Source organism: Lynx rufus, unplaced genomic scaffold, assembly GCF_022079265.1.
Source record: "Lynx rufus isolate CCGP_SWC_20201006 ecotype Redwood Valley unplaced genomic scaffold, mLynRuf1.p SCAF_1, whole genome shotgun sequence".
Classification (NCBI taxonomy): Eukaryota; Metazoa; Chordata; class Mammalia; order Carnivora; family Felidae; genus Lynx; species Lynx rufus.
The window spans coordinates 136,423,567-136,437,752 of NW_025814823.1; the positions used below are offsets into that span (position 1 = coordinate 136,423,567).

The window sequence follows — 14,186 nt, forward strand, 5'->3', positions numbered from 1 at the left end:
CTATATGGACTTGTAGATAAATGCTGGTAGCCAGCATTTGAGACCTTGGAGGAAAAAAGAAGGTGGGGAACAGGGTTTTCTTGATTTGGCCTCCAAACTTTTAATCTTTTTGATTTCAGTCTGGCACTTCACTCTTGTCTAATGTCCCTATATTTGAAATTTCTGAGATGGCAATTTCTCCAGAAAATTTCTCCTGGGCAAAGTGGGAATGGAAACCCAGGGTTCTAATTACTTCTTATACAGATTTCCAAGTAGTTCCACTGTTTCTTGGTCTCCACCGCTTCTCCTCACATCCATCCACACCTTTCTCTGTTGCTGGTACCACCAGTTTCTGAGCCTTGCAGGGATTTCTGGGAGGCAAACTGACTTGTTACTTGTTTTTATCTTCCACTGCAAGCGCTTAGATTTCAGCTTCCTTTTTTCTGCTAAATTTATCATTCCTATTTTTGCTTACTGTCTTCACATGTGTCCTAGTTTAACTGAAGGTGGGATATGAATTCTTTTTTGTGCTCCTTTGTTGCTTTGGGATCATTTATGAGAAAAAGAGGTAAAAACATCTTTATTTCCATTATGAAAGCTGAAATATCGTATTCCCTAAAGTAAAAAAGTAAACAACACTATGAACAACTCCACACCAACAAACTGGATAACCTAGATGAAATGGGACAAATCCCTAGAAACAAAACCTACCAAGACTACCTTGCAAGGAAATCGAAAACTTGAGAAGTGCCTGGGTGGCTCTGTCAGTTGAGAGTCTGGCTCTTGATTTTAGCTCAGGTCATGATCCCAGGGTCATTGGATCAAGCCCCGTGATGGGATCCGCACTGAGTGTGAAGCCTGCTTAAGATTTTCTCTCCTTCTGCCCCTCTCCTCTGCTCGTGGTGTCTCTCTCTCTCTAAAACAAACAAACAACAACAACAACAAACTCCAGACAAAATTTGAATAGATATTCAGTAAAAAGATTGAATCAGTAATCAAAAACAAACTCCAGACAAAAAGGACTTTGTGGCTTCAGTAATTCTACCAAACATTTAAAGAAGAACTAATACCAATCATTCTCAAACTTCTACAAAAAATTGATGAGAACACTTCCTGATGCTTTCTGAGGCCATTATCCTGATTCCAAACCCAGACAATGACACAAGAACCTTACAGACCAATACCCTTATGTATGTTGATGCAAAATCCTCAATACAATACTGGTAAACTGAATTCAGCACCATAATAAAAAGGATTATACACCATGACCAAGTGGGGCTTATTCCTGGAATGCAAAGATGATGGTTCAACATACCAAAACTGATCAATGAAATATATACCACATTAACAGAATAAAGAAGAAAAAAAGACACACATGATCATTTCAAATGATGCAGAAAAACATTTCACAAAATTCAACACTCTTTCATAATAAAAACAATCAACTAAGGATACAAGAAAACTACCTTAACATCATAAAGGCTGCATATGAAAAATGCACAGCAAACATCATACTCAGTGATGAAAGACTGAAAGTGTTTTCTCTGAAGATCAGGAACAAGGCAAGAAGGTCCACTTTTGCCACTGCTATTCACATAATGCTGGAAGTCCTAGCCAGAGCAATTAGGCAAAAATGAGAAATAAAAGGCATTCAAATTGGAAGGGAAGAGGTAAAATGATCTCTTTGCAGATGAGAAGTATGTAGAATATCCCTAAAGATCCACCCCCGCCAAAAAAACCCTGTTAGAATAAATGAATTCAGCAAAGTAGCAGGATACAAAGTCAACACACAAAGACCAATTGGATTTTTATACACTAATAATGAACAAGTTGAAAAGGAAATTACAGAGACAATTTCCATTTACAATAATATCAAAAATAATAAAATACCAAAAGCATAAAATAAGAATTAACCAAGGAGGTGTAAAACTTGTCCAATGAAAACTACAAAACATTGCTGAAAGAAATTAAAGACACAAATACCTGGTAACACATTCCATGTCCATGGACTGCAAAACTTAATACTGTTGTCAATATATTAAAAAAATTTTTTTTAATGTTTATTTCTGAGAGAGACAGAGAGAGCGCGCTAGCATGTGTGGGGGAGGGGCAGAGAGCGAGGGAGACACAGAATCTGAAGCAGGCTCCAGCCTCTGAGCTGTCAGCACAGAGCCCGATGCAGGGCTCAAACTCAACAAACTTTGAGGTCATGACCTGAGCCAACCAGGCGCCCCATTAAGATGTCAATATTATCCAGTGTGAACAGATTCAATGCAATCCCTATCAAAACCCCAATGACATTTTTTTTTTCAGAAACAGAAAAACCCATACTAAAATTAATACGGAATCTCAAGAAGCCCACCCCAAATAGCCAAAAACAAAAACAAAACACCCGAAAGAGAAGACAAAGCTGGAAGACTCATGAAATTATTAGATCCAGCGCCAGAAGAGCAATGGACACAGGAGACACTGAAGAAATATTTGCTCAATGAATGAATAAATATGTATCTCCTTTAAAGAGTTTTGTTTCTCAGGACAGCTTAATTGCCTGTTCGGTTTCCAGCTCTCCTATAGGGATAAGATTTTTCAAGTGCCAGCCCCCCCCTTTTTTTTTAATATGAAATTTATTGTCGAATTGGTTTCCATACAACACCTAGTGCTCAACCCAGTGCTTATTCTCAGTTTTTAAGAGTCTCTTATGGATTGGCTCTCTCCCTCTCTAACTTTTTTTTTCTTTTCCTTCCCCTCCCCCACAAGCCCCTTTCTGTTAAGAGGGGAAGAAGAAAACAGCACGAGGAAAACCAACAGAGACGATTCCCAAGATACTGAACCTCACCTAGCCAGCACAGCGAGCAGACAGGAAGGGCGGCAAGGGGAAGGTAGCTCCGCCTCCGGACCGCGGAACTCCCGCGCTCGCGAGGGTACAGGACCTCGCGGTGCTGCGCCTCTGTCGCTTATTGGCTGAGTTCGGGGGGCGTGGTGCGCAGCGTCGACCTTTTACGGCTGGCGAGCCCACGCACGTGCGGTGGCTGGCCTGAGACTTTGGGGTGTTTCAGGCGGATTGGGCTGTAAGGACTCGAGCTGAGCTGTACCCCGAATCAGGGAAGCCGGCTGGGAAACAACCAACTCTGAACCTGCGCGGGCCGCTCTGTTGCGCTAGTTCTTCGCTCCGGGCCGGTTGTCATGTGGGCTTCCCTGAGGTTAGCCCTGCGGCCGTGCGCCCGCGCCCTTGTCCCCGGGCCGCGCGCTTATCACGGGGACTCGGTGGTCACACTGGGTACCCAGCCGGACTCGGGTTCTGCCATCTACCAGGTAGGCTGCGCGAGCGCTCCGGCGGCCCGGGCCTGACTGAGCCTGTGACTCCTCTTCCTGTGTCCGCCAATGTGGGCCGGACAGGACTAAACACTGGCCGGACAAGGAAGCCGGTGAATTGTGGACACACTTTAACAGCTCTGTTCTTTTCTCTGGAGCCCCCAGTCATGATTCTGGGACACAGTAGGGGTCGTGAAGTTTGCAGAGGAAGATAGTTCCAAATAAAATATATCTTAGTTCACTTTTAGCACTGGCACTGTATTTTGTATCTTTGAAATCAGTGGTTCTCAAAACCTGACTTAGCATTGTCAGCCGAGGAACTTGTTGAATATACGGTTGCGTTAAGCCCCGGCCTGGATCTTTGGGGTCTCTGGGGTGGGATCCTGGTGTTTGCGTTGTTAGTGAAGTCCTGAGGGCTTGGCGAAGTCCAGCTTTGGGAACCACTTGCCTGGTACAGATAGGGTTGTGCTTACCAGACTTTAGTTAAATAGTTGGTTATGTTAATAGAACATACTTATCTCACGCTGTGTTTGAATAACCCTTTCTTGGAATTGGGAGGTAAAACAGCATCACAGAAACAGCTTGTGAAATTTCAAAGCCGGGAAATTCCACCCTATCCCATGGTTTCTGAGGTTATACAGATAACATTTAAGTTGTACAAGTAACTTTCAGAAAAGACATTTTTATTTATTTATTTATTTATTTATTTATTTTTAACGTTTATTTATTTTTTTTTTTAATTTTTTTTTTTCAACGTTTATTTATTTTTGGGACAGAGAGAGACAGAGCATGAACGGGGGAGGGGCAGAGAGAGAAGGAGACACAGAATCGGAAACAGGCTCCAGGCTCTGAGCCATCAGCCCAGAGCCCGACGCGGGGCTCGAACTCACAGACCGCGAGATCGTGACCTGGCTGAAGTCGGACGCTTAACCGACTGCGCCACCCAGGCGCCCCAACGTTTATTTATTTTTGAGACAGAGAGAGACAGAACATGAACGGGGGAGGGTCAGAGAGAGGGAGACACGGAATCCGAAACAGGCTCCAGGCTCTGAGCTGTCAGCACAGAGCCCGTCGCAGGGCTCGAACTCACGGACCGTGAGATCATGACCTGAGCCAAAGTTGGCAGCTCAACGGACTGAGCCACCCAGGCGCCCCCAGAAAAGACATTTTAAACAGTTTCCTTACATCAAAAGAAAATAAGCAGGCTGAAGCAAACAGTATCCAGTGAGAGGGTTCCAAAAGTCTAGATTTTCTGGGGTCAGGAGAGAACTGTTTAATTCAGAAATATTAAGTGGTTTCTTTGGTTTAGGCAGTATGTTAGGTACTTGGTATAGGTCATAATTTTGTGGGAAGGTGAACAAGAAAGCATGTACTTACAGTGCATTGTGGTAAGTGGTATCTAAAACTTGAAAAAGGTGGTTACAGAAAGCCACAGATACAAAGTAATGAGTGAGTTGGATCTTGATTGTTGTTGGGTCACAGCTGGCCAGGTTCAGGGTGGAGAAGGAGAGGCAAGTCTGTACAAACTACGGAAGTTATGAGAACATAGATAACCAAGTTCTGGAAGCATATAGAGGGTATGAGGACTTAGAAGTAATGACTAAGGAATGGAATTGATGGAGTTGATGAATTCATGGAGTAGATGAGATTAAATAGTGGAGCGTCTTGCATGCTGAAGCCACCTTCGGATTTCATTTTGCAGGCTGTCTGCTAAGATATTTAAGTAGGGAAGTGGCAAAATCCTATGGGATGTGATCGAATCATTAGTGTGGTGGCAGTATGGAGGAGAGGCTTGTTTCTGTTTTGAATATGACTTCTTGGCTGGGTGTTCTTCTGGTTGCTGTAGGCTTTTGACATTTTCCAGAGTTTCTGTAAGGTTATTTTAGCCAGTTTTTGGTTGTTTGGGCCTGTCTCTGTGGGAGAATGAGGACCTGGAGCTTCCTGGTCTGCCATCTTTTTGGCTTTAGGTCCAGGCCTGTGTTTTGTTTTGTTCTGCTTTTTTAATGTTTATTCATTTTTGAAGGAGACAGAGACAGAGTGTGCACGGGGAAGGGGCAGAGAGAGAGGGAGACAGAATCTGAAGCATGCTCCAGGCTCAGCTGACAGCACAGAGCCCGAACTCACGAACTGCATGATCATGACCTGAGCCGAAGTTGGAGGCTTAACTGACTGAGCCACCCAGGCGCCCCGAGGCCTATGTTTTTGATGGTGGCTGTTAGCTGGGGGTTTGGGGCTATAGGCCTGAGCATATAACTTCTTTCTCTGTGTAAAATGTTTAATGTTCTGATCCGGTCTGTGCACTAGTAATTAGAATACGGAAGTAGTTGTGGTATGATGGGAAAGGCCTTAGTCTAGTATTTCATGTATGTTAAAAACTAAAAATAACATATTTCCATGGAGAGAAAAAAAAAAAACAAAACAGGAGGGAAATAAGCTAAAGTGTTAACAGTGGCCCTGTGAGTGGGCAAAGACAGTGTGGCATAATGGTTTAAGAGCAAGGTTCTGGAACTAGTGAGCCTTGGCTTAAATCCTGGCTCTACTACTTGTTGGCTGAGTGATTTTGGACTAGTTACTTAACCTCTCTGTACCTCAGTTACCTCAATTGTATAATAGCATTAATAACTGTGCATATCTTATAGAACCATCATGACAATTAGTGGCTGCCTGTAACATTGCCTGGGACATAATAAGCCCTCAAGAAGTATTAGCTTTCGAAACTTTTCCTTCCCTCCGTGATGTCATCTCAGGATCTGTTTAGCCAGCTTTTCACTTCAGTAATGCTATAAAGCAAACAATCCCAAGATCTTTGTGTCCAAAAGAACAGATACTTATTTTTTGCTCTGGGATCAGGGTTGGTTGTGGTGGTTCTTCTCTGGGCAGTGCACCAGATTCAGGTCTGCTGTATTTGTTTTTTTTTTATTCCCGAACTCAGACCGAAGGGGCAGTGGCTGCCGAGGGATGCTTCTCTCATAATGGAAGGCTGGGGCTCAAGACAGGAGTATGGAAACACTGTCCCTTTTAGAGCCTTTGCTTGCAGTTGGTACACTGTCACCCTTGCCCACATTCCACTGGTCAAAGCAAGTAAAAGGGACAGACTCATAGACTGTGGGTGGGGAAGGATAATCTCACACTGAACCTTGGCAAGGATGAGAGGGACAGAAGAATTTTGAATAAGTAGTACATTCTGTCTCATGCTGTAGAGGTTGCCACATAAGCTCCACCTATTATGTCTGAGTTCAGGGACAAAGAGGAGGAAGGGAGAGTAGGCGAAAGGACACCCTCACCTGTTTGTTTTCTTTTTAAGAAGCCTTTCTAGAAGTCATGCCTAACAACTTCTGCCTCTATTTCATTGGTTAGAATTTAGTCACATGGCCACACCTGTCTACAAAAGGAGGCTACGATGTTTTACTTTTCCAGCCAGGCATGTTGTTACCTTGAATAAAATTGGGATTTCATCATTAAGAAGGATGGGAAGAATGGATATGGATAAGCAGCTCTACGTGTCTGCCACAGATAAACAGTAGAGAGAGAGTGGATGTGTTCTTATGTTGCATGTTAAAAGATTTCACTTAGGTGTATCCTTGTCTTCTGGGGCCACCAGCTACAAGTAGTAAACTTTAAGGCAAACAAAAACCCACAAGAGGGGAACAAAAAATAAAGCCATGCCTTGGGTGGGAGATGGCACCTAGGAGCCCTGGCCACAGTCTGGTTTCTCTCTGCCCAGTTTTCCTAGTGACTAGGAATCCAAACTGCCTGCTGTCACTTCTCATGGCCATATGCTTCAGAAAGCCTTGGCAATTGGTGACAATTTCCTTTATTTCTTAATTGGAAGACTGGCTTAGCTAGGATAAAGATCCCTTGTATAAGTAGCTTTAGGTTTGATTGACTTTGTTCTAAATTGGTCAGTGTCATAGGCTATAGCAATTGTACCTTGGGTTTCAGCCCACTTTAGTAGAGGATTACTTGTTTTCTCTGTGTGTATGGAACTACTCATCAATTCTGAACTTTGGTGCCTGTGGTTTGCAAAGTTGACAGAAGACTGGGAGGTAGAATGCAGGTGGAGGGGCATCAGCTAATTATTATTATTTTTTCACTTTAAAAAAATTTAGAGAAAGAGGGACAGAGGGAGAATCTTTTTCTTTCTTTTTAAAAAATATTTATTTTTGAGAGAGAGAGGGAGAATGCAAGTTGGGGAGGGACAGAGAGAAAGGGAAACACAGAGTCCAAAGCAGACTCCAGGCTCTAAACTGTCCTCACAGAACCCAATACAGAGCTCAAACTCATGAACTGTGAGATCCTGACCTGAGCCAAAGTCTGACGGATGCTCAACCAGCTGAGCCACCCAGATGCCCTGCAGAAGGAGAATCTTAAGTGGCAAGTGGAGCCCCACTCGGGGCTTGATCCTACAACCCTGGGATCATGACCTGAGCCCAAACCGAGAGTCGGATGCTCAACCGAGTGAACCACCTAGGCTCCCCGAGGTCAGCTAATTCTTGATGAGCTGGGGGAAAAATAAGAAACTACGGCACAACAAAATCCCATCAGCCTCTAGATCTGCAAGGGAAGAAGAACTTGTTGAAGGATACTGGGAGGACGCATTTAACATTGTGGGAAAAATCTAGGGGACAAAGAGAACATGTCAAGGCAAAAAAAAAGATGGGCGAACTTAGAAAAGACTTAGTTTCAGAAAATTTCAGAATTTCAGAAAAGTCTTAAGAAATATTAGGGGCGCCTGGGTGGCGCAGTCGGTTAAGCGTCCGACTTCAGCCAGGTCACGATCTCGCGGTCCGTGAGTTCGAGCCCCGCGTCAGGCTCTGGGCTGATGGCTCAGAGCCTGGAGCCTGTTTCCGATTCTGTGTCTCCTTCTCTCTCTGCCCCTCCCCCGTTCATGCTCTGTCTCTCTCTGTCCCAAAAATAAATAAACGTTGAAAAAAAAAAATTTTTTTAAAAAAAAGAAATATCAGTCGCTTGTGGCTATATAGACCTTCCATAGAATCCTATTCAAATAAACTGTAAAAAACTGTAAACTGTAAACTTCCTCTGACAGCTGAGGAAGTGTCTTCACTAACTGGATATTTGATTTTATTAACAGTATTGGTATGCAGTAATGGTCCTCATCTTTTGGAGATTTGGAAATACTTACAGAGGAAGTGTTATGTCTAGTATTTTCTTCAAAATAATTCAGGGTGGGGGCAAAAATAAAAAAGCTTGGGCCATTGTGGATAATTGTTGAAGGACATTGGCTACATTTATTATACTAATCTTTTTTGCTTTTGTATATGTTTGAAAATTTCCATGAAACAAAGTTAAGTTTCTTCTATTTTTAATTTTTATGTTGATTTATTTTTGAGAGAGAGAGAGAGAGAGAGAGACAGAGCATGAGTGGGGGAGGGGCAGAGAGAGAGGGAGACACAGAATCTGAAACAGGCTCCAGGCTCCCAGCTGTCAGCACAGAGCCTGACATGGGGCTCAAACTCACGAACCATGAGATCATGACCTAAGCTGAAGTTGGACACTTCACTGACTGAGCCACCCAGGTGCCCCTAAATTTCTTTTATTAACAACAATGACAAACCCCATTAAAGAGGAGCTGAACATGTTAGAGAAATCCCTGCCCCTTCACTTTGCTATACTGTAACCTGTCTATTCATTTTCTAGTGCTGTTGAGCTAAATAAGTTAGGACTGAGCAGAAGATAGTATGTCATAATGACTGGATGGACTTGTTTGAGAATTAGCTGCAAATAATGTCACTGGAAAAACTTTTTTTTCTTCATCCTATCAATTTTAAACTAACAATATAAGCTTACTCCAAGGTAAATGTGTTAGCTTTTCACATACCTTGCTGAGACAGTAGGTATTCAGATTTTTTTTTTCCATTAGCACCAAATTCCTTTTATTGAACTTGGAGTCACATGTTGAACAATATATGTGGCTTCTCTTTTCTTTCCTACAGTGTATTTTTCAGATTATCTTTTAACCTGACTACTAGAAAGTGAAGAGACACAAGGGTTAACAGTTTGGATGAGGTTCTTTTTCAGAAATTCCTTAAACCCAACAGTGAGCACATCTTTTGTTGAATAACCATAGAATCACATGCTGAGAGTGGCAGAGAGAGAAAGTGAAATTCCAAACAGTGGAGCATTTGAGAAGGCTGCCTATCCTCATGAAGGCGCTTCACCATCCGTGGGGATTCTTGAGATCAAGGTTTCTAAGTGGCTGCTGGCTGGCTCAGTCAGTACAGCGTGTGACTGTTGATCTCGGGGTCATGAGTTCTGGCCCTATGTTGGGCATAGAGCTTACTTTAAAAAAAAAAAAGGTATCTTAGACATTTATGAGGTGGATTTTTAACCTTAGAATAAAGGTAGAAGTGACAAGTTAGACTTTAAGCACAAAACCAGCAAAAAATACTTGTTGCAGTAAAATAATCTGCTTTCCTTTCCACTTAGCAACACAGTAATCAGATCTTTTCCTCACCCTGTGTGTTCAGCAGCACAGAGCGGGTGCCCAGGGCCTGAGACCAGAGTAGCACCCAGCCCTGAGCCACAGAGCTGCGGCGCAGGGTCAGGTGAGAGTCCATAGAGAAGATGCCCTTTAGCTACAGATAGGAGTTGGCCACCAACTCCGTCCCCCGGAGCTTCCTTACCACTCTGTTTTGTTCATACAAGGAGGTCTTCCCCTTACAAATTCCCTCTGCTGCGTCTCTCGCAGATGACAAAGGAGTTCAGGACGCAGCTCCTGCTTACTAGCAGTAGTTCTCAGCCTAGGAGGCTGTCAGTACCGAGGTTGGATGTTACGTTTTGAAAGGCTGCTCAGTCTCCTCATACACGTCAGGTGGCATTACACACGTTGCTCTAATGCCATCTCTTGGTGATGGGCTGAACAGACACGCTCCAGTGCAGAGCTTTGTTTCTGTCTGAGGCAATTCATGAAGTTGGGAGTTTCTGACTTTGCTAACTGTGAATAAGAAGGATCTCTAACCTAGGCTTTGTAGTAGAGCGAAGTTCTCAGCTTCCACTGCCTCATGCTCTTAATATCAGCAAATACTATGGTAATCTGAAAAAATTCTGGTGATAAAAGAACCCTTTGCCTATTACCAAACGCCCCTTTTGGTAGGTTTCCAATTTGCCTTGAGGGTAACTCAGAAATGGAGACTATGGGCCAGTGTTCCTCTGTTTTTGGTTGGATATTTAAATCGCTTGGGGAACCTTTATGGTGCTTAATGCCCAGGCCACATTTGTAACCAATGACATCAGAATCTCTGAGGGTTTGTTTTATTTTTATTTATTTATTTATTTTTTCAACGTTTATTTATTTTTGGGACAGAGAGAGACAGAGCATGAACGGGGGAGGGGCAGAGAGAGAGGGAGACATAGAATCGGAAACAGGCTCCAGGCTCTGAGCCATCAGCCCAGAGCCCGACGCGGGGCTCGAACTCCCGGACCACGAGATCGTGACCTGGCTGAAGTCGGACGCTTAACCGACTGCGCCACCCAGGTGCCCCTGTTTTTATTTTTCAAAGCTTCCTAGTGATTCCAATGTCTGTCAAGGTTGGGAAACAACGTTCTAGGCGAGTTACAGAGTTCTGTTCCCACAGGTTGTCTGCCGTAGGACAGGGCTCGGGAGACCTAGCAGGGAAGTCATCACAGGGCTAGCAGGCAGAGATGGTTCTGAGGTTGGGACCTCCCTGATCCAGGGCAGAGGTTCTTTCCCTGACAATCTACTGCTTCTCCCTTTTTTATTTTCTGCATTTTGCAGAGCAAGAGAATGTAGCAGAAACCTTGACCTTGGGAGCTCTTAGAGCTGTAGAAAATAAATAATAGAGCTCTGTTGTAAACACGGTAAATTCTTCTAATTTTGAACAGCTGGGAAGCTGCTTAGTATTGCATCATGTAAAAGGAATTAGATCATCAGAGATGTTAAAGACATCGTGGGGAGCAAAATGTATTAGTGGGTTAAATTCTGAATTTTCACAAAAACTAGCTACTTAATTCTTGGTCTAAAGTAATATACTGATCAAACAAAATTTACAGAAGGTGAAAAATTAGGCCCTGTACCCTTTTTCCACCTCTCACAGTTTATATTTTCTTGTATGTTACTCTAGAAAATTTCTAAAGACGTGCAAACATAGAGTTTTGTTCCTTTTTATTTATTTATAAAATTTTTTTTTAGTGTTTACCTTTGAGAGAGGGGGGGGGAGGGGCAGAGAGAGAGGGAGACAGAATCTGAAGCAGGCTCCAGGCTCTGAGCTGTCAGCCCAGAGCCCAACACGGCACTTGAACTCGGAACCCATGAGATCATGACCTGAGCTGAAGTCAGACGCTTAATTGACTGAACCACCCAGGTGGCTCTTGTTCCTTTTTATTTTATTTTATTTTATTTTATTTTATTTTATTTTATTTTATTTTATTTTATTTTATTTTTCAACGTTTTTATTTATTTTTGGGACAGAGAGAGACAGAGCATGAACGGGGGAGGGGCAGAGAGAGAGGGAGACACAGAATCGGAAACAGGCTCCAGGCTCTGAGCCATCAGCCCAGAGCCCGACACGGGGCTCGAACTCATGGAGCGCGAGATCGTGACCTGGCTGAAGTCGGACGCTTAACCGACTGCGCCACCCAGGCGCCCCTCTTGTTCCTTTTTAAATATAAAATAGGATCTGTTGTGTTTCCTGGGCTCTGTTTTTAAGTGTAATTTGTCAGTTAGCAAGTGTTTTATTTTAATGTTTACTTATTTAAAAAAATTTTTTTAATGTTTTATTATTTTTGAGAGACAGAGAGAAAGAGTAGGAGAGGGGCAGAACAAGAAGGAGACACAGAATCTGAAGCAGGCTCCAGGCTCTGAACTGTCAGCACAGAGCCTGACACGGGGCTTGAACTCACAAACTGTGAGATCATGACCTGAGCCGAAGTTGGACGCTTAACCGACTGAGCCACCCAGGGGCCCCTTATTTATTTATTTTGAGAGAGAGTGAGCATTTGAGCAGGGAAGGGGCAGAGAGAGAGAGAGAGAGAGAGGAAGACCAAAAATCCCAAGCAGCTTTTGCAAAGTTAGTGAAGAGGGTGATGTGGGGCTTGAACCCACGAACTGTGAGATCATGCCTTGAGCTGATATCAAGAGTCAGATGCTCAACCGACTGAACCACCCAGGTACCCCCAAGTATTTCTGCATTGGTTGGAAACTTCTTAGGGCAGTGATTGATGGGACAGAAAAAGGAAGATGGCATTTTAATTCTCAAAGGGCTTATATTCCTTAAAATAGGAAAACAAATAGAAATGAATTAAGTTTGGTTAATGCTGAAGGAAGAAAGATGGTAAATGAGTAGGAGTGACCAGAAATGAGAAGTGTTACAGATGAGAGGGAACATGAATTGATCTCTAAAGAGGGGTAATATTAGGATTGATGGACTGGAGAGGGAGGGTGGTAGTGAAGGGGAGCTTGGGCAGAAATGGAGAGGCAGGAGTCATCCTTTCCATCCGATGGAGTGACCACATGGAGGCCACATGGGTAGGTGTGAGGCCACATGCAGTGACACATGATGTTCACATTAGCCCTTACTTTGGTTAAAAAAAAAAAGATAATTGCTTTCTAATATTACTCTCCCTTTCTTTCTTTGCTTCTGTTTTAGGAAAACTATGAACAGATGAAAGTACTGGTAAATCAGCTCCATGAACGAGCACAGAAAATAAGATTAGGTAAACACTCATTTATTCTTCCTTTTATGCTTTTAATGAAAATGTTCCTTGATAGTTATTGGTTTTAGGAAGAACCAGTAGCAGTAAGCTTTGACTCTTCAAGACTGTTGGTGTGCTGACATTTCATTTTTTCCTGTTGTCAGTTTTTTTGCTCTTACAGCATTGCCATTATGTGGGAAAAAGTAAAATTTCAGATTCATCAATTTAAAAAGTTTTTTTATGTTTATTTATTTTTGAGAGAGACAAAGCATGAGCAGGGAAGGGGCAGAGAGAGAGGGAGACACAGAATCTGAAGCAGGCTCTGGGCTTGAGCTGTCAGCACAAACCAGATGCAGGGCTTGAACCCACAAACCAGGAGATTATGACCTGAGCCGAAGTCAGAGGCTCAAACGACTGAGCCACCCAGGTGCCCCTCAGATTCACTAATTTTCAAAGTATTTCTGCTTAAAGGTTTATTTCAGCCACAGCATCCATTAAAATTTTTGTTTTACCTGAAGCAACCGAAACCTTTTCTGTTCATTAGTTATATTCATCCTATATACTAATTTTGCATAATTATGAATTTTCTGCTTTGTTATGTAACTTGGAAATAATGTCTCTGTGGGTTTATTGCTGATTAAATAAATGATATTTCCTAAGAACGTGGCAAATTGTTATTATTTTCTATTTTCAAATTGTGGACATAACAGACATCCTTTTGCTTGGAAGAAATTGCATCATGGGGGGGAATGTAAACTATTAATGTATAAACAGTTGCAGCAAATTCTGCTGTGCCATTATTGGTCAATGCAAAAATTTACCTTAGAAGGCTTTGTGAGTTGAAACTAAAAGCTATTTCCAAAATAAGTTTTTTTTTTTTTAATTTTTTTTTTTTTTTAACGTTTATTTATTTTTGAGACAGGGAGAGACAGAGCATGAACAGGGGAGGTCAGAGAGAGGGAGACACAGAATCGGAAGCAGGCTCCAGGCTCTGAGCCGTCAGCACAGAGCCTGACGCGGGGCTCGAACTCATGGACCGCGAGATCGTGACCTGAGCCGAAGTCGGCCGCTTAACCGACTGAGCCACCCAGGCGCCCCAAGTTTTTTTTTTTTTTTAAAGCTTATTCATTTATTTTGAGAGAGAGTGTGTGTGCCTGCTTGCACATGCGAGCAGGATAGGGAGAGAGAGAGAGAGAGAGAGAGAGAGAGAGAGAGAGAGAGAG

General features: G+C 42.9%; 1 protein-coding gene across 1 annotated transcript in view; it reads left to right on the forward strand.

Moving 5' to 3' along the window:
• The first annotated feature begins 2,996 nt into the window (after positions 1-2,996).
• The window catches only part of MCCC2 (methylcrotonyl-CoA carboxylase subunit 2), a 72,473-nt gene continuing 61,283 nt past the window's right edge, over positions 2,997-14,186 (forward strand). The window contains exons 1-2 of the mRNA XM_047087804.1: positions 2,997-3,291; positions 12,918-12,984. Coding sequence (XP_046943760.1) covers positions 3,163-3,291; positions 12,918-12,984 — 196 coding nt within the window. The 5' untranslated portion in view covers positions 2,997-3,162. The remainder of the gene's footprint in view (positions 3,292-12,917; positions 12,985-14,186) is intronic.